The sequence below is a fragment of the Colletotrichum gloeosporioides genome (genome assembly GCF_011800055.1).
Source record: "Colletotrichum gloeosporioides strain Lc1 chromosome Unknown consensus_114, whole genome shotgun sequence".
NCBI lineage: Eukaryota > Fungi > Ascomycota > Sordariomycetes > Glomerellales > Glomerellaceae > Colletotrichum > Colletotrichum gloeosporioides.
Window position 1 is genome coordinate 167524 of NW_025544759.1, and position 20212 is coordinate 187735.

Genomic DNA, 20212 nt, shown 5'->3' on the forward strand with positions numbered 1-20212 from the left:
GAGCGCTTACGCTAAATAATGTCGTCCATGTTGAGTTGGAGAGAGATACCAAAATGATTTTATGTAGTAGCAATGCAACTAATACCACACTGTCTTCGATTGACAAACTTTTGCTTGTGTTCAAACTGTCAATGGAACGTCCCAGGCACAAGAAATGGAACCTCAAATGATGTGCGAGACGGACCCGATATGATGTTGGAAGTTTATTTTCCATACGTATGTGGATTGCCTCGAGCTAGCTACCTGTCCCATAACGCCGTTTTATGCCTAGAAGATAATGTCTTCGATCGTCACCCCATGATGCAAGGCCATTGCCTAAAGAGGGGGAGATAAGTGGTGCGCCGACCATAACCCAGAATTCCGAAAACAACCTACGGTCATCAAAAGAGCCTATCTGAAGGCCGGAAATACACTCTCCTTTGATGTGTCAGGCTCCAAGCCCTCTGACTTTCCAGGGCCCTTGCCCTTGCTCTCATTCCATTCCGAAGCGCCGATGGACATCCATCCCCAGATACTCACGGCGCTCACCAGCATGATGATAGTAATAATGCTAGCACCGGCCTTGTCGCCTGTAGTGATCGGCGAAAACTCACGGTACGGGTGAGAGTTCATGCCGGCGTTCGGGTCGCCCTTTGATGTGCCTCCCGTAGAGTTGGTCGCAGGGGCCTCACGGGGGTCCATGATGCTCAGCACGGCACCCAACGCATCCATGGCTTCTCCTGCACCACTTGTCTTATCGACCGCGGGGTCTACGAATACTCCCTTCGTCCAGTAAAAGCCGCAAGCCCGTCCCGATGTTCCTCCAGTGCATTGTTTCAGTGCAGACCGAGTCGAGTTCAGAAGGACAGGCCGAATGAGCTCGCGAGTCGATGGCACCAGCTGAGATACGACGTTCATCCAGCGGTGGAGATATCCCTTGAAACTCAGCATATCTTGGGAACAGCGTCCTTGCTCAAATTCGCAGGGAACTTCGTATGCAGCACCATCGGCGAAGAAGTCCTGGAGGGCGGACTCGACGAGTCTCTCGGTGCGGTCGAACCACTTCTGTTCTCCAGTCTTTCGTCTGTCAACTTATGCGCAACACAACAGGAGATGATCATGACTTACGTGGTTGGCCATGAATGCACAGCCCTGCATCAGCACGGCGATGTTGTAAGAAAACGTAGCCTTGAAGACGTTGGTGCAGTTCTTCGGGACGTGGCCTCCGTCGTACACCCGGTAGTTCTCGTGGTCGATGTAGTTCACCGCCCACATCCAATCCCAGCTCTCTTCCGCAAATCGAGCATACGTATCATTGTTTGTGTACCGCGCCAGCCGCGCGCCCATGTTGAAAAAGATTCCGTTCGAAATGGTGTTCTTGTAGTCGTAACCGGTATTCGTGGGCGGGACCTGCCAACGCAGACCGCCGCCGCATGTCTCATCGTGGCGGTCCGGGCTGGCCTGTGTCGTCCACACGGCTTGCGCGAGCGCGAGCCATTGCGGTTGGTCTTCTGGAGGATCCGGGAATTTGTTTTCTGCTGCCAGCATGGCTGACATGCCCCAGAATCCTTGGTCATCGTTACCGAGGGAGGCGGTATGGTTTGGTGGCATGTAATCGCGCCCGGGTCCGACTTGGTGTAGCATGCCCTCCGTAACGACATGGTTGTAACTTGTATCGCCTGTGTAATACCAATAATCGATATATGTGCCCATCATTGCGCCGCCCTGCCACCAATAGTAATCTCCTTTCCCATCGTCTGGTGGTCCTGGTAGGATGCCTGGGATCTCTCCGGTTTTGTTTCCTTGGTAGAAAAGCATGAGGTCGTATGCTAACGTGCTGGCGGTGTTAAGGATATCATCTGTTACTAAAGTCAGAACCTTTCGAAACGTTGTTGGCTGACACAAGAGCGATATGTTGCGATGCATCTACCTCGTACCTTGTGTCTCAATAGAGTACTCTGCATTGACAGCCCCAGCAAGCAGCAGCGCCGCTGGCGCCACGCCCGAAATCAATGACGACAACATGTTGAGCGAGAAGAAATGTGCAGAAGCAAGCCGTCTCTCAGACCTGCTTCTGACGGATAGTAACGAGCTGTGGTATGTGTTTTGAGAGTGTTGTTCGGCGGTTAGGACATGTGGTGATGTCCTTGCGGCACTGCAAACGAAGGGCGGTCGGGTCGGTCGATCGTAGTGTTCTAGAAGACTGGGGTGCAGATTCGTCGGGGTAGATGGGGAGAGGGGGTTGGGTCGTCACTCGGTGCCTGGGACCTTGAGAGATAAATGGTTGCGTCTGCAGACGTGGTGGCTGGGATCTCCTGCGTCGAATGACCTCGCCGCCGGACTGCAGTCTCTCGTGATGGGTGCTGGTGTGATTGTACGGCTTCTTGTGCCCGGGGGATTGGCAAGAAGACTGAAAATAGACCGACAGAACGAATGCACGGCGCCGCTCCAAATATTCAGGGAGCAAGAACACAGCTGATCAAGGGAACATGAAAAGGTGGCAGACATTCAAGGAACGACCGGAAGATGCGCATGTACCTAAAAGCAGGCTTTACGGGGACATAAAATCTGGGGAAAGCAGGACGGTAACATCGGTGGTATCGATGACACTTTTGTTCCTTCGCACGACTTGGCGCCAGGACGGCGACAGGATGGCTGTACATAATGGCAAGAAATTCGGCCAGGCCACCTGAATCTTGGGGTGATGAGTGACATGGGCCAGTTAGAGAAGAACTGGACTGTTGGCCCCGTATGACAAGAAAGTTTGGGTCACCCAAGACTTTGATGAAGGCTAGCTCTGCCTGGCGGGCATGTTCCAAGAAGTGGATGACGACGCGGGCAGAAGCTTGACATCGAGAAAAATAAGAGGCGCCTGAGAAGAGGACAACACCAAGACTGCACAGCTTTGCTGGGCATTGGGGCGGTGCAGGGCCTGCCATCCAATCTCACATTCTCGCTGGCCCGGGGCCCGTCATATTCCATGTTCAGGCGGTTTTAGTGTGCAGGTACGCCAAGAGAAATATACGAAAAGAACGCGAAGGGACTGCGGCACCGTCAGGGATGGACGGTCTGGGCAGCACATCTATTGGGGTTTGGCGAGCCTGGGCGCAATCCGTATTTGTGGGATCATCCGCCGGAACGCCTGGGCCTAGGGGTCTTGGGGGCTCTTGGGGTCTTGACGGTGTTTCCAGCCGTTCCGGCTTCCGTCAGCTCACCCATCTTGTACGCCGGTTTGACACACGGGGAGCTCTTGGGATGTTTTGGCACCGGTGATCCGGCTCCAGTCCGGAGGGTCGATGAAGTCAACATTAACTTAAGGTGTTGAATGGGCGCCAGCGCGTCACCATTGGCCGCCAGGGGGCTGTTTTGTAGGGGACGGGAACAAAGACCGACCAACCAACCTCCAGGCTTCGCGCGTGGGGAGCATGAATCGGGTCTCGCGGACCGACTTTTAGATCCAGCCCCAAGGGCTTGGTTCGGGTCTAGCGCGTGTGTCCCCTTGCCGGATGGAGGCTGAGCTGACACCTTGATAGAGAGGAGATGGAAGAGACAATCTGATACAGTGGCTCTTCAGTGGACAAAACGGCAGCCGTCAGTTTGGAGGAATGCGCTGCCCCTGCCGCTCATCATCAAACTGCATTTCTGGAAGCGCTCGGCACAGCGCAAACCAGTGCACCGCCAGAATTTCATGTTACAGAGATTGTCGCCAAGAGGCTATAGGCTTGGATGAAATTCACGGACGAACTTGAAAGAGAGGCGCGCAACAAGAGTCGCGCCTAGAAGTACGAATGATGAAGGCATTTCGCTTTGCGGAAGGGTACCCACAGCCTAGCGAGATCCCTCGGCGTGCCCAAACATCAGGGGCTTCGTTATGGAATTTCTGCGGGATGAGTCCACGAGATTGAAGTGATGAAACAAACCAAGAAGACTTCGCCGAGCACTATCTGCGCTAAGTGATTGTCCTCTTCCAGATGTCAGTCCGATCACGGCCTGGTATTTCAGACCTTCGCAGAGTCGGCGTTGACAGGCCTTCAATGATACCGCATATGAACCCCTGTAGAAGAGGCCGACTAAATTTTCCGTGTTTACGCGGCTACATTTCCTGGGTATTGCGTTCAGGTACACTCGGAATAACAGTTCGAGTTAGGACAACAATAGTAGAAGAATAGCAGCACTAGAAACAATGATGAGAAAAGAATACCTGACAATAGAGGCGACGACGGTGACGATAATAAAACAGAGTTTATATGAGCCCCTGGGAGAACTGATCATTCTGGCACAGAGTCTCCTGTAGAATTGCCCTGGGCTTTCGTGCGGGGTCTTCTGGCCCAGGCCACAACTAGTAGGTAACCCCTGAAGTAGAGCCAACCAAAGGACAGAAATATGTAGTTGGAGCAACAGCTTAAATCAAGTGTTCGACGCCAGACGCTTGATTGCCACAATGGTCATTCAGTGAAGGATTCATGGATTCAGCCAAGATGAGAAAATGAATGTGGTCGCAGTCACACCATGTCGCTCGAATCCGGCGAGCGAAGACCGACAATTGACGTTCCAGCCGCGAGCCTCTGGGAGGAAAGAGTGTCATTGATTTGAGGCCAATCAGATAATGTTGAACTGACGTCGGTTCAGACCATGTAAATGGTTTTGAACCTTATCTCCCTTCCATCTGAATGAGCCAACTCGCTGGTAGCATTCGACGGGCCCTGACTTGGGAAGGACAAGAATTATGCCGGCGCCTTCGCTGCCTTCCGGACTATTCCATTCAATAATAGGAGCGCAGAATAGCCGTCCATCTGCTTTCGTCCACTGCTCTGCAACCTTTGTTAACCTCTTGGCCCCGTTAAAGTCAACCCTCTTGCTCAAGTCAATGGCTGGGGCGCTGATATGCGATATCATGGCCTCTATGTAGGACGTGTACTCGTCAAGCACGACAGACGTGTACTGGTCAAAGTTCCACCGCTCCTGATCCAAATCTTCAGCCGTCCCTGGGATGTGGTGAAAGTCCCCGTCCGCTCCCTGGAAACGAAGTGCTTCGTCTCCAACCTCGACCTCGGCCAATGGAGCACGAAGCTGTAGGCAACCCCCAGTTACTTCACCGTAGGGGGAAGGCCCTACTGTTGATAGCTTTATGTCCAGAACATCGCAGACTGAGGTTGGATGATTACCGTCAGGCCCGTACCTCGTGTGATGGAAGTACACGCCTCCCTCAACCGAAGCCCACGACCAAGACGGCGCCCGATATTCGGTTGTCCGATACTTCATCGGAACCATCTCATCAGGACCCGCAACCCAGCAAAGTGACTGAGGCAGTTGGGACCTCCACATGCCAGCGACATACTCGTCCCCAACAAAGTCTTCGTGATACGCAGTTGCAAGCCCAGCGATTGCAATCATTCTGTCGGAAAGAACAGTCATTCCGCAAGTCGCGTACTTCTCGACCAAGCTGCACCACATAAAATGAGTGAAGGTCTGTCCGGAAGCTGATGATCTCTCTCGACCTTTGGCGTTGTCCATATCATTGGGCAAGCCATCCGGCCAGGTCTCGCAGAAGGTTCCTCCGCGACATCCCCACCAGAGCTGATTGCGTGTGAGGCACAGGTTCCGAGTGGATAAACGTGCTTCTTGCAGAACCCATGAGCGGCGGTACAGCGGGGACTCTTCGACTTCTTGCATCCAAATGTCGGTGTTCGTAACGAGGAATCGCTCATTTCTGATGCCGCGCCACTTCGGAGTTATCTCCATCGGCCGAATGGTGCCCGTGTCTCGGTTCTGAAAGCTCGACTCCGAATTCTCAGCTGCGGCGCATGCTGAGATGTTGAGCAGGGAGTTGCGATACACATCGCACATGGTTGCTGCCTCGGCGCGCCAGTCATCTTTCGAATCTTGAATAATGCAAAGCGAGTCGATCCAGATGAATTTGATGCCGAACCCTACCATGACATCGAGGGCCTCTTTGTAACTTGCTGGCAACGTCGCTATCTCAATGCCGGTCCGGAGTTCGAGTTTGTTCGCCTGCAGCAGTTTCAACGTCCTCGCTTGTCCCCAACAATGGGAAAACGATGCGTAGGCTGGGCAAGCTTTGGCATGAAGATGTTCAACAACGCGAACGGAAGTTGAGTTGACGATTTCCACTAGCCTCGTGGGTCGATAATTCGTGTCGATATGCTTGGAGCATTGCTGATGATTGTTCAGGCAGTCTTTCAGCCACTTGTGAACTGGAGTCCACGACCCGGGGCTTCCCAACTGAGCAGGGGGCTCATAAGATCTCACATATGAGCTCACATCTTATTTAGAAGCATTAGTAGGCGCCCCGGCGAATCATGCGAGGTATGAAGGATGAACTTACTCGATGTGGGGACCATCTCAAACCCCCATATCGGTGCAAATCCTGACTTGTTTGGTCCCTTCATCTCAGTTCCTGTCTTTGGTAACTTGACATATCCCTGGCCATCGATATTCTCGCAGTCTAGTGAACAAGTGGTCGCCTGGCTCGACTCAGAAACATGATCTTCCTCGTCCCATCCTGCATCAATGGTCAAGCGGAGCCTTGGCTTGTTTGTTGTCGACATCCTTGGGTATGATAAGTACCAATTCGCCTTGAATGGTTGGTTTCCCTCGAAAAGCTCGAAGGCTAGACTCTTAATTATGAAACTGCAGAGATGACACCCACTCTTTGCCGCCTGCAGTACATCGTTCCTTGACTGATGGTGCGGGCGATCTTCACGTAAGACTTGCTCCCCTGTGAAGATCCCCGCGCAAGTTTGACAGAGTTGAGACTCCATGGCCCAGTCAAGCTGCATTAGCGAGGACTCTTCAAGTGGAGTTCTTGTCGATGGAAGGTGACTTGTCCTGAAAGCGTGACGCAACAAAAACACTCAGAGGCATCGTCTATCTAGTGATTTGGATGCATACGGAAAACGAAATGTAGGAGGGGGAATTCTAACGAAACTGCAATGGGCTAGTGCTGACATGCAGCCTGGTGTCTCCTCAAAGGCCCTTCATCTATCCAATCACATCTCTTGTTGCAATAATACCGCCGTCAGCATGCAGCGTGCTCAGAAAAAGGCCGAATCGTGTCTCGAGCATCCCACTAATATGCACATAATCACCTAAGCTCTTCATGGTCATAGACCGAGGGGTCCAGTGACAGTTGCTGTGGTACATGGGGCAGAATGCAACAATGCCAATCAATGCTGCCTCGATCCGCTGCCACTGTTGAGTTTGATTTGGAGAAAAACATCTGTTGCAAGCGAAGTCCTTTAAACATATCCCCAGATTCAGCTTCGGAAGACGCCTGTCATTGTTTTACTCAGCACTGGGTTAAATATCCTCCTTTCGCGGGCCCTTATCGCAAAATTGGCATTTAGTTCGTGCATCTGATCACTCACAATGCCCGTCAAGTCCAATTTAATGCTTGGTTTTCTCTTCCTTCCGTTTACTCCACGTCACGTTCAAGCTGCCGCTACCGCTTCAGACATCAAGCCTGCCGTGGAAGCCGTTGCCGCAATAGCGGCCGCAGGAGCACTGCTTCAAAGTGCAGAGGTTCAGCAGTTGACCGAAAATGTTGTAAATCACATTGTCAACCACGGCACCACAGCAAAATACGCCTCCTACTTTACCTTCGGTGACAACGCTGTCTCGCCTCCAATTGAGGCTCAAGCATACGCAGCTTGCAAAGCTTTCCCTGGCGATCCAAGTTGGCCAAGAGATGAAGTATGGGATGTTCTTGACCAACTACTTGGAGGTGCTCTGATCCCGACAAGACCTTTGGGAGCTCCCTGTTACGACTCTAAATGGGGTGCAAGAGATGACATCGAGTGCGGCAATATCATCAAGAACTCTACAAATGCCAACTTCCTTAGCGCCGACCCCACAGCCAATTACTGGCCCATCTTCCAAGGACGCACTTGTAAGCCAAAGAACGACACAACTGGTTCCGAATGCACTATCGGAGGCTACCCGGAGTATGCAATAAACGTAACAAGCGTTGCTCAAATTCAGCTTGCGGTCAACTTTGCTCGTGCCGCCAACGTACGCTTGGTGATCAAGAATACTGGGCATTGTTATCTTGGAAAGTCGCTGGGGGCCGGTTCACTCAGCTTATGGATGCACAATTTGAAGGACATTGAATATTTGCCCGAATACGAGGGACCCGGATACTCTGGTCCCGCCATGAAGCTGGCCGCGGGCGTTAGTGTCAGAGAGGTTTACGAGGTTGCTGAAAAGAACAACATTACTGTCCTAGGTGCAGTTTCTTGGGTAAGGCCTCTACCTCTGTTTCAAATTAACTACCCACTGATAACATGGCAGAGCGTGGGGTACGCTGGCGGCATGATCACCGGGGGAGGTCAGAACCCACTTGCCGGCATCTACGGAATGGCCGCCGACCACGTTGTCGCTTTTCAGATCGTGACAGCTGATGGCCGTTTCCGAACCGTATCCGAACAGGAGAATCCCGACATGTTCTGGGCTCTTCGTGGTGGCGGCGGTGGGACTTTTGGTGTCATCACATCAGTCATCATCCGCGCACATCCTCGGATAAACGTCGTGACGGCAAAGTGGACGCTCGATACTTCCAACAACAGTGTCGACCAGTTTTGGAAGGGTGTGAGAAGGTTTTACGACGAATTCCTCAACTGGACTGACGCGGGGCTGTATTCCTTCTACATTATGTGGCCTACACCGCAGCTCAGCATGAACTACATGTTTGCTCCTAACCACACTTTGGACTCCTATAACGAAGTTGTCAGGCCCTTCTTCGACTACCTTGAGGCGAACAACATCTCGTTATCAGTAACGCAACAATCCACGGCACATACGTCTTTCTACTCGGCTTACCAGGCAACGTGGGGTGCAAATCAGTTTCCCGTTGGCGTTGACACGTCGCTTCCCGCGAATCGACTGGTGCCCCGCCGAAACTTTGTCGAGAAATATGAGGATACTTATGCTCTAATCAAGTCCCACGTCTCATCCGGCAAGCACTTTTTGGGCTATCACAACGCCCCTAGCAACGTGGGTCCAAATGTCGGAAATCAGAACAACGCCGTCAACCCCGCCTTCCGCGAGATGGTCTTTTTCCTGGTGACCTCTTCAAATCGTACAGCTGATCACTCAACTACCGCTGCTCTGGCTTCCCAAAACACGTACCTCCAGGAACAGATTCTCCAACCATGGCGCGACATTGCCCCGGTTTCCGAAGGGGGCGGCACGTACCTCAACGAAGCCAGTGTCGAAGAGTCTGACTGGCAGGAGAGCTTTTACGGAGGTAATTACCCAAGACTTAGTCAGATCAAGAGAAAATGGGATCCCAACGATGTCTTCTATGCCGTCACTGCCGTGGGTAGCGAGAGGTGGACTGTGTTGGACGGGGACCAGGGCGTACAGACGCAGAATGGAAGGCTCTGCCGTGTCACGTCAGCAGAGACTAGACTGTAACAATCGTGCATCCATTTGAGGCGCTGGAGCGTTATTATATTTCCAGAATTAGTGCTATTTAAGAATGAAGGACGCTCCCACCACATCGTTTTCTAGTACTTGTACTTGAAATGGATGTTCTCCCGGTCGGTCATATCAGCTTCAGCGTTTAGCTTCCCAAGTCGCTCGCTCTCTTCCTCGGAGATGCCTTGTTCGCGAATGAGCTTCGCGCGTCTTCGGTTCTCCCAGATGTCTGAGTTCGTGCTTCATTAGCATTCGCCTCACATCCTACTGTGTTGTATGTCTTAACTTACAGTAAAACCTCCACGCTCCCATGCTGCAGAATTCGACGCAATAGAGGACAGCACAAGCAGTAAGCCCACGAATGTACTTGGGTGCATCTGAGGCCACGAACATCTGGGCTCCCACGGCGTTCCCAACACAATAAGCGACGAACAAAACAGTTGACGTGACGGTCTTCTTCGTTCTGCCGGCGACGTTGGAGGGCAAGAAGGTCCAAATCACTGCAACACAGTCAGTCACGGTCGCAAGCCCAAGCATTATACTACTTACTGAGACCAGGCAACGATCCAAATACTTGCAAGATGTACATGCCCCATCTAGTCCACTTCATGGAGTCGGTCGGGAGCAGGGCCAAAGCCATCATGCCGCTAAAGGCGGGCACCAGGGAAAACATCATCATCAGGACTTTGGGTTGTTAGCGACAATTCGGATGGAAACAAAACTCTGGGGACTTACACCGGAGGTTTGGCTTTTTCAGGGTGACGTATCCGACGACTAAGAACCAGCAGATGCTAACACAGTAGTAAGGAGTAGAACCCTTCAGGAGTGTCTCCAAATTTGAAAAGCCAAACGACTTCCAGATCAACTTTGAAAATGTGGTGTTCGCTCCGTTCGGTAAGGCGTTAATGATGGTGACGAAAAAGAAGAAGTAGGTTTGCGGATCTGTCAAAGTTGTCTCGTCAGCTTGGAGGGTTTCCATAACGCACTATTTTCTGACGAAACCGTGACGTACCCTTGAAAGTGCTCCAAACTTGCTCCCATTTGAACTCGGATCGTTTGTTCTTATCGGACCCGGTTTGGTTGGCAACCACACGAGCGATTGCCGCCTTCTTCTCGTGTTCATTGAGCCATCCCACTTCACGAGGTGTACCGAGAATGAACCACACTAGGATTCCGCATGCAATGGTCAGGCTGCCGAGGAAGAAGGAGATGCCCTTCCACTGCAAGATGGAGGTTAGCCCGTGCCATTCAGTTCCTACAAGGGATAGGCTTACTGCTGCAAGACCATTGGGGTCTTTCTGTGCATGCAACCCGATTCCATACATGCATAGACCGGTGATGATGTTCATCCCAGCATTGGATGTTCCCCAGATCAAAGACCGCAGTGTGTGCTCTTGCGATGTATACCAAGCCCCCGTGATCAGCATGAAAGTTGGTGAAATCGTGCATTCCAGAGCGCCTTGGAGGGTGCGCAGAACCATGAGGTGTGCGAAGTTCTTCGCGAAAGCAATGCAGAGGACTACGACGCCCCATAGGATCATGACAACCGAAAGGAACTTTCCAGTATGACTCTTCTGAATCAGCCAGTTACCGGGAAACTCGCACACCAAGTAAGACAGGTAAAAGATGGTGCTCAGCCAGTTGAACTGCTCGCCAACCAAGCCAGTGTCTTCGCGAAGGCCGAATACCGCTTGCACGCTGAGAGATGTCTTGTCGGCCTGTTGGGTTCCATAACACACCCACATCAACGGGAGGAGGAACAAGTCGATCTTGAAGCGCAACTTCCGGAAGTAGGAGTCGGAGTATTCAGTCGCATCTTCGATGGTGCCTTCGATAACATCGTTGGGCTTGTCGATAACATCCAAGTCGTCGGTCTTCTTGATGTCGGGTTCGGAAGTCATCTTGGCGTCAACTAGGCAGAGTGGGAGAAACACGACGATGCCCTCAATAGAATTGTCGCCAAAGGCGTAAGGTGACCTGTTGTTTGTAATTCGACTATGTAAACTACGAAGAATACCCCACCGAGAAATGGCTGCTTCCTTATATCCAACAACCATGTGAGTTGCAGTCACCGCATCTCTCTCCATCCTTATCAGCGCGCATCTGTCGGGAACCACATGTCTCTTGGTCGGCGCGTTTACGATCCGGCCGGATCTCCCCCGATCAGGCCGGTCAGGTGGCGATGTCGGAGATAGCCCGGTTTACCATGGATAAGCGGAAGCGTACGATAATGATTGGCGTACTTGGCATTGATTTGACATGGGAACTTATCGTCACACCCCAGACATCCTGTGATCGATTAGCCAATTGTTTCTAACTCCAGCGTCGCCAGCGGCCCGGGACCCGGCCGAAGCTACCCCTCATGACAACAGCTTACGCCAAACACTCAGTGTCAAGAAGATCAACAGAAGACGGAAATGCGTAGCCGCATCCAATTGCCATCAAGAAAACACTTGCTCGTCTTTTGGAAACACCCTTGATCACCTAGTTGAAATACATTCAAAGCCATGGCAAACCAAATTAAGTCCCCTGTTGTTGATGCGACAGGCAAGACACGATTGAGGGAATCGCTTGAAAGGGCGGAAAGAGGCGAAGGCCCGAGCGTCGGTCAATGGCTTGAGTTCCCCGGCTACTCCCTAGCAAGGACAGTAGCGCCTTTGGGAGAGGATGTAAGTGACTGAGTGTTCCTGGATCTAGAGTTCTACTAGGTAGGTTGAAATGTTCGCAACAATCTGACACGTTTTGACAGTGGATTCTCATCGATACAGAGCATGGAAATATCGACGACAGAGACATGTACCTTCAGGTCGGGGCCATCTCGACTTCAGGGGTGTCACCCATCGTAAGGATACCTGCATCGGAGCACTGGATGATGAAGAGGGCCCTGGACTGCGGTGCTCACGCCATCATGGTACCGATGTGTGAGACAAAGGTTCGAACGAACTTTTTTCTTCTCCATACAAGGCTGACGATTTCTTAGGAACAAGCAGAAGCTGTTGTTCGGGCATGCAAGTACCGCTCAGCTCGATGGCCTCAAGGTCTTCGCGGAGCCGGTGCCATGTTCGCGCACTCTGCATTCAATCAAACCGGTCGAGATTATTTACTCAGCGCAAACGATAACGTCATGGTTTGCGTGCAAATAGAGAGCCAAAAGGCCGTGGACAATGTGGAGGAGATTGCTGCAGTAGATGGGGTTGACATGCTGTTCATCGGGCCCAACGATCTCGCGGCATCGATGGGCTATGTGGCATTTGATCATGCTTCAATCCCCGAAGTCCAGGAAGCGATTGCTCGTGTTCTGAAGGCTGGGCTTGACGCCGGGAAGTACGTTGGGCACTTCGCACTCAGTGCCGATGTTGCGGCGGCCAAGTACAAACAAGGATTCCACTTCGTGAACTGCGGAGCGGACATCGTTGCCATCGCCGCATGGATGTCTATTGAGATGGGAAAGCTGAAGAGCCTGGTTTCTACAAAGGCCCACGAGGACAAGCTGAAGGAGGTGAATGGCACCAACGGAAATTCGGGAGCAACGGAAAACCCCAAAACGGCCACCGAGTACAATTAATCAACCCTGCCCTGAATTTCATAGATCATTATTTCTCCAAATCGTCTTCACAAAGTGTCTGTATAAAAATGCGTTGTTTTGTCTGACTGATTGTTGAAGCTTTCATCGATTTGAATGTTTGGACTCGTAGTCTGTTCAGTCCGTAACAGCGACCGGTAAACCGGGAAACTGCAGGACGACTATGCCAAAGCCGTAACGTCACTTGTAGGCGAAGATTACCTTTTTGAAAGTGCTATGAACACCCACTGACCTCGATATATGAGACCCACTCAACAACAAGCCGATAAGGAGAGGCCGGGCCGGGCTCCGAGCCGAGACTTGCCAAAGGCATCATGGAACATCGTTGGCTTCATGATCAAGCAGTGGCAAAAGCTGGGGCAAAAGTCGATCTCAAAAGCATTGAGATATAAACAGGTGTATGCTACATATTCAAGAGCGAAGACACCAAGCACCTTCAGGTCTTCTTGAACCTTACCGTTATGGCCGACGGTCTGAACAATAAAAACATGGCTGATCTTCTACCATCCTCAAATCGGTCAGTTGTGTGGGCAGGTGTCAGAAAACTTGAAATACGACAGCCACATATCCGAGTACCGAATGACGACGAGGTCTTGGTTGAAGTCATCACCACCGGTATTTGTGGGTCCGATTGCCACAACTGGGACAGTGCCAATGTCTCCCGTGAATTGATCCTGGGCCACGAGTCGGCAGGTCTCATAAAGACTATCGGAAAGAATGTTACAGACAGATTCGTCGGCCAGCGCGTGGCAATCGAGCCCGGATTTTCATGCAAGGAGTATGCGACGCCCCGGCCCAAAACCCTCGTTGTGGACACTGATTCTAAGCAAGCCTCCCTTTGGCCGTAGGTGCGAATTTTGCGGACGAGGAAAACAAAACATCTGCTCCAGATTGAAGTACTGCGGGATGGATCCCACTGACGGGACTCTAAGTCAGTACTTCACCTGCCGGGCTTCTAACACGGTTCCCATTCCTGAGGATGTTTCTTGGGAGGAGGCGGGTTCGATCCAGCCGCTAGCGATTGCGGTTCAGGTTGCGAGAAGGGCATCACTGAATCCGAGTCAAAGCCTAGCTATTTTGTGAGTAAAATCCAGAGCGGTACTCAGTCCCTCGAGAAACATTCTTGTGGCCCTGTCAATCTTGATGCTGACAGGTGACAGTGGGTGCGGACCGCTTGGCCTCCTGATTTTAGCGGTTGCGAAAGCTTATGGGGTCAAGAAGATCGTGATGTTCGACATTGAAGAGTCTCGGACGAAGTTTGCAGAGTCCTATGGAGCTGATGTCGGAATTGTCACGCCAAGACATAGCGACCCTTCTCAAGACGTCTTGTCCTTCTCTCAACATTACGCCAGGGAGGTCATCACCAAGTACGGCTTGGGATACGGCTTTGATGTTGCTATCGAGGCTAGCGGCGCTGAGATATGCGCTACGATGGCAATTTGCATGCTGAAAGCAGGCGGAACATGTGAGTTGCGCATGCCGACTCTCGTGAACACCCGTCGTGCTGATCGATATCAGGTATACAGGCGGGTCTGGGAAGGCCGATGGCATCGTTGCCCCTTTTCTTGATTACAGCCAATGAACTTGACGTAAAGGGTAGGTTTCTGCGCAGCTTCTAACTTAGATCCTTGCTGACAAATATTCTTCGCAGGAACTGTTCGGTACACTCATGGATGTTTCGAGGATGCCATTAGTCTGTTATCTACGAAAAAGGTTGATCTCAAACCGTTGATCACGTCCACCTACCCCCTGACCCAGGCAAATGAGGCATTTGAGGCGCAGCACGCCAGAAGAGACATTAAGATAGTTATTTACAACCAGATGTAAGAGACCACCCATCTTTTTGTGCTAGAGCAACCGCCGATTCTTTGTACTCGGTGCATAGCGTCGCCGTCGACGTCGCTCGTATGTACTTTGTTTTCTCTAATTGGAGACCTGAATCGTTTTCTGCAATTGTTGTATTCGTCGGTATGATCATCTGGACCGAACCTCATCTACATTCGGTCTTGATCGAAGGGTTGAAGTCCACTGAGTAAATAGGGGATAGCCGGGTACACATGTAAAGGTTAAGCGGTCTCAAGATAAACTACATCTAGTGGTTCGTCATACTACTTAGCCAAGAGCGCCGGCATCAATCCCAAGACGAGAATAAGACTGGATCCAAAGGATCGAATGGAAATAACTCAGACCCAGGTATTTCGCCCCACAGAAAGTTCTCACCCCCAGTTCGGGGAGTGTTCGTCCCCTCAAAGTCATCCATCGTTCTTTTGTTGGTGTTCCTCTTGGATTGGACTGGTGAAAAACTGTTTTGGCTTTGGCGAGTATTATGATCAAGAGCCAGCTTGCTTTGATGGTGCTGTAGCAACTGTTCAATGATAACCCGGCTTCGCTTCGCGCCAGACCACCGAACTTCAACATCCTTCAAGAACGAGACACATTTCTTTACATCATCCAGAACCTCTGGGTTAGAGTGACTTGATGGCATCCGTAGGCTGTTTCCATATTGCGCATCAGCGACCACACGTCAAGAGAATCAGAGCCCAGGCGGGGGATTAGACTTACAGCACGATGCCAGAGAGCGTCATATAATGAACCGAGAGAGCCAGATAATGTGAAGTAGGTACCAAGTCTCGGACAATGTCCGCAGCATGAATGCAAATTTGTGCTGCACTCACGCATTGAGATATGGCACCTGATATGTCTACTTCCTCATCCAGAGCGGCTTGTTTAGGGTAATTTAAGAAGCAGCTTGGCTCATCAGTATGGAGGACTTGGGATACGACAGGAGTTGTTCGGGACACACGTACCGGTATAGGTTCAGGAGAGAACCCGCATGCAGGATAAAGATAATGACACACATCACCAAAGCAGGATCGCCTCCTGGACTCTTTTCCATGCTGTTGGCCGAGAACTGAATGTGCGGTGGCAGACTTGCGAGCCAATTTCGCAGAGCCTGGTCGTACGTATCAACGCGGGAAAGAAATCTCTGTATCTTGGCGGAGTCCGCAGAAGCGAGTTTCCGAAGGTTCAGAGGTGAATTGAGATGCTGGATCTTGCCAGCCAGTCGAGAGAGGCGAGCGAACGCGAGGAAACCGCTCATGATGCATGGTCCTTCGCATTGGATGTCAACCTTGGCTGGATGGTATGTTCTGGACTTCAGGTAGTAGGGTTCGAAGTTTTCATCTTTCATGTCCATTGGTAGCTCGCAATCACAGTCGTCGTCTTGGACAGCCATTGGACGGCCAAGACAGATAGATGTGATTCTGGAGCTTAAGGGTCAGCACAGGTTGACTATGCAGTAAGTTGTAGACAGGATATGTACCTATCAAGCGTGTATACACACCACCATATGCGTCGGGACAGTTGGAGTCGTAGGAACTCAGATTGTCTATTTTCCGAGAGTTCTGGTGCCAGGGATAGTATCTTTCTGTCGTCAGCGACTTGATGATCGGAAACACGGGAGTACGGAAGACGCACCGATCGGCTACTTAAGTGCAATCCCATATCTTGGGCAGCTCTTACTGCCTGGCCCGCCAAGTTCCAACTTTGAGACAACGTATTCCATCCGGCGGAGCACATTGACAGTAATGCTAAGCACTGGACCCTCTCAAGCGACGCTTCGCCAGTGGATGCGTAAAACATGAGCAGTGCTTTCTGATAGTATTCGATCCCAGGAAGCTCGCTCTCCGAGTTCGACGGGAGGAGGCTGGATGAACAAGCACAAACAGCAAAGAAGACCATCAAGAAACGGCGATGTTTGGGGGAAGAACAATCGCGGCCAGCTTTCAGCAACTTCTGGTAGCGTCTCATGAAGTGGGGCTTGAAGAGAACGGGAAAGGTGTAGTGCAGTTTGTCAAAGTAGAGACTGATAAGAAGATCGGCAATGTACTGCGGAGGTCGAGGAAGGTCTTCTGGTTTTGGTATGAAGGGCAGCTCGGGCCACACTTTCCCACGGACAAAGAGGGGAAGTTCGAGGTCATCGGTGCTGAGCGCGCTTTGGCTCGCTCCAGTTGATGAAGGGGTTGTTGTCAAACCAGCGGGCAGCAGGCTCTTTGCAGCTTCTATCAGGATGTTGTGTGTGGCTCCACCGATGAACCTGATCCGGACGTGAGATTGTGGCCATGAGAATGCGATCCAGCAACTTACCTGGGACGGCCATATGAATCACGAACCAAGGCACCGACCTGGCCGATTTCCTCGTCGTCACGTCCTTCAGCGGGACCATCTTGACGTTGATCATCGTTTGTGTCGGAGTCGTCGCTGTCAGACGAGTCGAGCATGTCATCAACGACGTGAGACTGGCGGACTCGCAGTGGGGCCGCTACTCGGTTTGTATGTACATTGCCATCCAGATTGCCAGTCTCAGGGTCTTGCACATGAGAGGCATTTCGGAGCCCCAGTACCGACTCTTGAACGTTAGGCAGAGAGTTGAGGACTTGGGCAGCCCTCAGTAGGTCCTCGCTTGGGCTTGCCAAAGAACCGACTCCGGATGACTGATGTATGGCCTCCAGCGATCGCGACAATTGGCTTGTAAGAGTCTCTAGCCTTTGACACAGGGAGTCCATCTGCTGACAGCGCGCCTCGAACGACGTAGTATAGCTAGCAAGTTAGCAGTTAATACGAATGTTGTCGCTGTTATGGAGTTCCAAGGCAAGGTTCCATGCCTGATGTCACTTACTACCGGCTTGCTGACGCGTTGTCTTTGGTCCCAGGGAACTCACAAGTCTGGTCTCGGGAATTACAGTTGTGACAAGGCTGTTTACCGTCGCATTTGATCTGTCGAACATGCGTGTCAATCTCCATGGAGGTGTCTGGATCTTCCATTTTGTGCCATACCTTCTTTCGCCGGCACGCGAGGCACGCTTGCCACACCCGACTGCCGGCCGGCTCGGCGGCGAGTGGGGCATTCGGACCAGCTGCGTCTTCGGCGCCGAGAGCTGACATACCGGCGCTGACCTCTAGAGCGAGGCTTTCTGCTTTTTGTCGCGTCAAATATGTCGATCTGACACAAGATTCCCTGAGAACGATGAGATGCGAATGCGGAGTTCTTAGCCGTAAAGATGGGGAGGCCAGCAATCTGCCGAGGTCTTATCTCCGCTAATCTGTCATTGAATCCCCAGCCCCACTCCTCTTATCAGTTGCAATTGGATATTACTGGGATTACTTGAATACAGGTTCTAAAAGGAGAACCCGATTCGAATTCAGTGATGTTTTTAGTCGCGCGTCTTGTTGAGAAAGGATCTACTCGCATGCAAACTGGTATAACATCAAGGAAATGGTTCAGTTCGATACGACGTCTCAGTCCCTAAAAGCCTCAAATACAAGTTGTCGTCACTCTGCACTTGATCCGTTGTCACTAGTCCCGTCTTGCCAACGTATCGGATACGTACTCCCTGAACCAACTGATCATTGAGCCCTCCTCTGCTATCCAACCCCAACTTCCCACTTGTAGCGCCTGCGGCCGCAGCAGTCACCAGTGCAGTGCTATTTGTTGGGTTGAACTCATCATCAATTGACGATCCCGTCCATAACCCAGACCAAGTGTACCACCATGCCACGACTAGGATGTAGACGAGTAGGGGTAGAAAAATGAGCAAAGCAGTTGGCGTCGTCTGGTGATAGCCCATGCGAAAGACATCGTACGTCCCGTTGACGGTACTACGACCGTCGGCTTCGTTGGCCGCGTAGTAAATCCGAAGATTTGTTCCTTCGTACTCGATAATCCCCCCGCATCGCAGCTTCGACTGCGCCAGCATAGGAAAAGTTGCCTGAACCGTCTTCCCTCGTGTTCAGACTAAGCATCGAATCGATCAATCCACTTCCCTGTTTTGTGAATGCATTTGTCAGAAAAGCCAAGATCTAGCCGCAAAAAAATGAAGACGTACCCAGCTAGTTGTTAATATCATAAAAAGAGAATTAATAGCGTCAGCAGTCTCATTTAGAATCCTTAAGCCGCCCATTCTTTCTATCACGCTCGACGTAAAGAGCCCTATGTCCATAGAGTAGCCCACAATATTTTTAGTGATCATCAGTTCGAAAGTGCAAGTTATATTTAGAAGAGACAGCAGAGCGCGTAAGTATCTTCCTATCAGAGTGTTATAATCAGCTATCTAATAGTAGGGTCTGCTAATAGAAGCTAGGGATTAACACGTTATAATAGTATACTGAGGTTATAGTCTAAGTTATAGGTTATAAGCTATAGTAGATTAGGTTTTTTAGAGATTAAAGTAATTAGTCTTAAACTTAATAAGTAATTTATAATAAAAGTAAACTAAGAGTATCTATAAGGATAAATACTAAGTTAATTACTAAAAAGCTATAGAAGTCTAACTTTAAGTAAGGTTTAAGTTATACTATATATAAGTTCTAAATAGTATTCTTTATCTACTTTTAGGTAATTACCTAAGTATATAGGTAATTATAATTAGTTAGTAATACTAATTAATTACTAAGTGTTTCTTTTTATACCCTACTAATTATTTCCTTATTTTATTATTATATAATTTATACTATAGTTCTTCTATTCTAAATAAGTCCCTATTATTCCTATTAACTCTATAGTATAAATATCCTATCTTAGCTACCTAATACCTAAGTAGGTTAGTTAACTATTATCTATATATAATAAGTTATAATATTAGGTCCCCTCTTTAAAAGGTTTTATCCTTAAAACCTAATATAAATAGGTTATTAGTCTTAAGTTAAAGATCTATTAATTATACTTCTTATTTTACCTATAATATTAATACTATATTAGGTTATATTTAAAAATTAAAATTAAGTACTACCTCTACTCTTTATTATTATAACTATACTTTATATATTACTAAATTTAGTTTAGTTATTAATATACCTTATTCTTACTATTATTCTTTAGAGAAGTATTATAAACTTCTCCCTAGTAGTAAAGTTTATAGTAAGTATACTTATTTAGGGTAGTTTTATAATATAGTAGTAGATACTATTTATACTTATAAGTCTTTATTTTTATTATATTTCCTATTTAGTACTAATTTATCTTAGTTAATTACTTACTAAATAAAGCTATTTATTTAGAGGATACTAAAATAGCTAAAGAGGAGGTATTAAGAAAGAAAGTAATTACTTTATATACTATATAAACTAAGTTAAATAAATCTATAATATAATTAGATTATTTATATAAATAGAAAAAGATAGTATTTTAAAAAGGTTAAGAGGTTATAGAAGAGG

At 49.7% G+C, this 20212-nt stretch overlaps 6 protein-coding genes and 1 pseudogene across 7 annotated transcripts; 3 read left to right on the forward strand and 4 right to left on the reverse strand.

Moving 5' to 3' along the window:
* Nucleotides 1-390: 390 nt before the first annotated feature.
* On the reverse strand, nt 391-2004 carry GCG54_00014396 (Mannan endo-1 6-alpha-mannosidase DCW1; the record flags this gene model as incomplete). The annotated part of the gene is made up of 3 exons (XM_045414232.1): nt 391-1056; nt 1108-1838; nt 1917-2004. The coding sequence occupies 3 exons, from the start codon at nt 2002-2004 to the stop codon at nt 391-393; spliced, it is 1485 nt and encodes a 494-aa protein (XP_045256698.1).
* A 2574-nt stretch (nt 2005-4578) lies between these two features.
* On the reverse strand, nt 4579-6548 carry GCG54_00014397 (uncharacterized protein; the record flags this gene model as incomplete). The annotated part of the gene is made up of 2 exons (XM_045414233.1): nt 4579-6263; nt 6326-6548. 2 exons carry the CDS (start codon nt 6546-6548, stop codon nt 4579-4581), a joined length of 1908 nt encoding a protein of 635 aa, XP_045256699.1.
* Nucleotides 6549-7368: 820 nt separating this feature from the next.
* GCG54_00014398 (FAD-linked oxidoreductase ZEB1) lies at nt 7369-9414 on the forward strand (the record flags this gene model as incomplete). The annotated part of the gene is made up of 2 exons (XM_045414234.1): nt 7369-8238; nt 8290-9414. 2 exons carry the CDS (start codon nt 7369-7371, stop codon nt 9412-9414), a joined length of 1995 nt encoding a protein of 664 aa, XP_045256700.1.
* A 92-nt stretch (nt 9415-9506) lies between these two features.
* Nucleotides 9507-11494, reverse strand: GCG54_00014399 (putative transporter; the record flags this gene model as incomplete). The annotated part of the gene is made up of 7 exons (XM_045414235.1): nt 9507-9646; nt 9708-9917; nt 9967-10101; nt 10153-10359; nt 10430-10637; nt 10692-11394; nt 11490-11494. 7 exons carry the CDS (start codon nt 11492-11494, stop codon nt 9507-9509), a joined length of 1608 nt encoding a protein of 535 aa, XP_045256701.1.
* Nucleotides 11495-11924: 430 nt separating this feature from the next.
* GCG54_00014400 (2-keto-3-deoxy-L-rhamnonate aldolase) lies at nt 11925-12982 on the forward strand (the record flags this gene model as incomplete). The annotated part of the gene is made up of 3 exons (XM_045414236.1): nt 11925-12086; nt 12167-12349; nt 12398-12982. 3 exons carry the CDS (start codon nt 11925-11927, stop codon nt 12980-12982), a joined length of 930 nt encoding a protein of 309 aa, XP_045256702.1.
* Nucleotides 12983-13488: 506 nt separating this feature from the next.
* GCG54_00014401 (putative sorbitol dehydrogenase) lies at nt 13489-14827 on the forward strand (the record flags this gene model as incomplete). Its single annotated transcript, XM_045414237.1, has 5 exons — nt 13489-13778; nt 13849-14079; nt 14161-14465; nt 14519-14596; nt 14652-14827. The coding sequence occupies 5 exons, from the start codon at nt 13489-13491 to the stop codon at nt 14825-14827; spliced, it is 1080 nt and encodes a 359-aa protein (XP_045256703.1).
* Nucleotides 14828-15131: 304 nt separating this feature from the next.
* On the reverse strand, nt 15132-19029 carry GCG54_00014402 (annotated as a pseudogene). Its single transcript has 8 exons — nt 18886-19029; nt 18391-18744; nt 17679-18077; nt 17147-17599; nt 16323-17048; nt 15808-16263; nt 15563-15748; nt 15132-15492 (listed from the first exon to the last, which is right to left on the reverse strand). Coding segments are annotated over exons 1-8 (3079 nt in total).
* Between the last annotated feature and the right edge of the window lie 1183 nt (nt 19030-20212).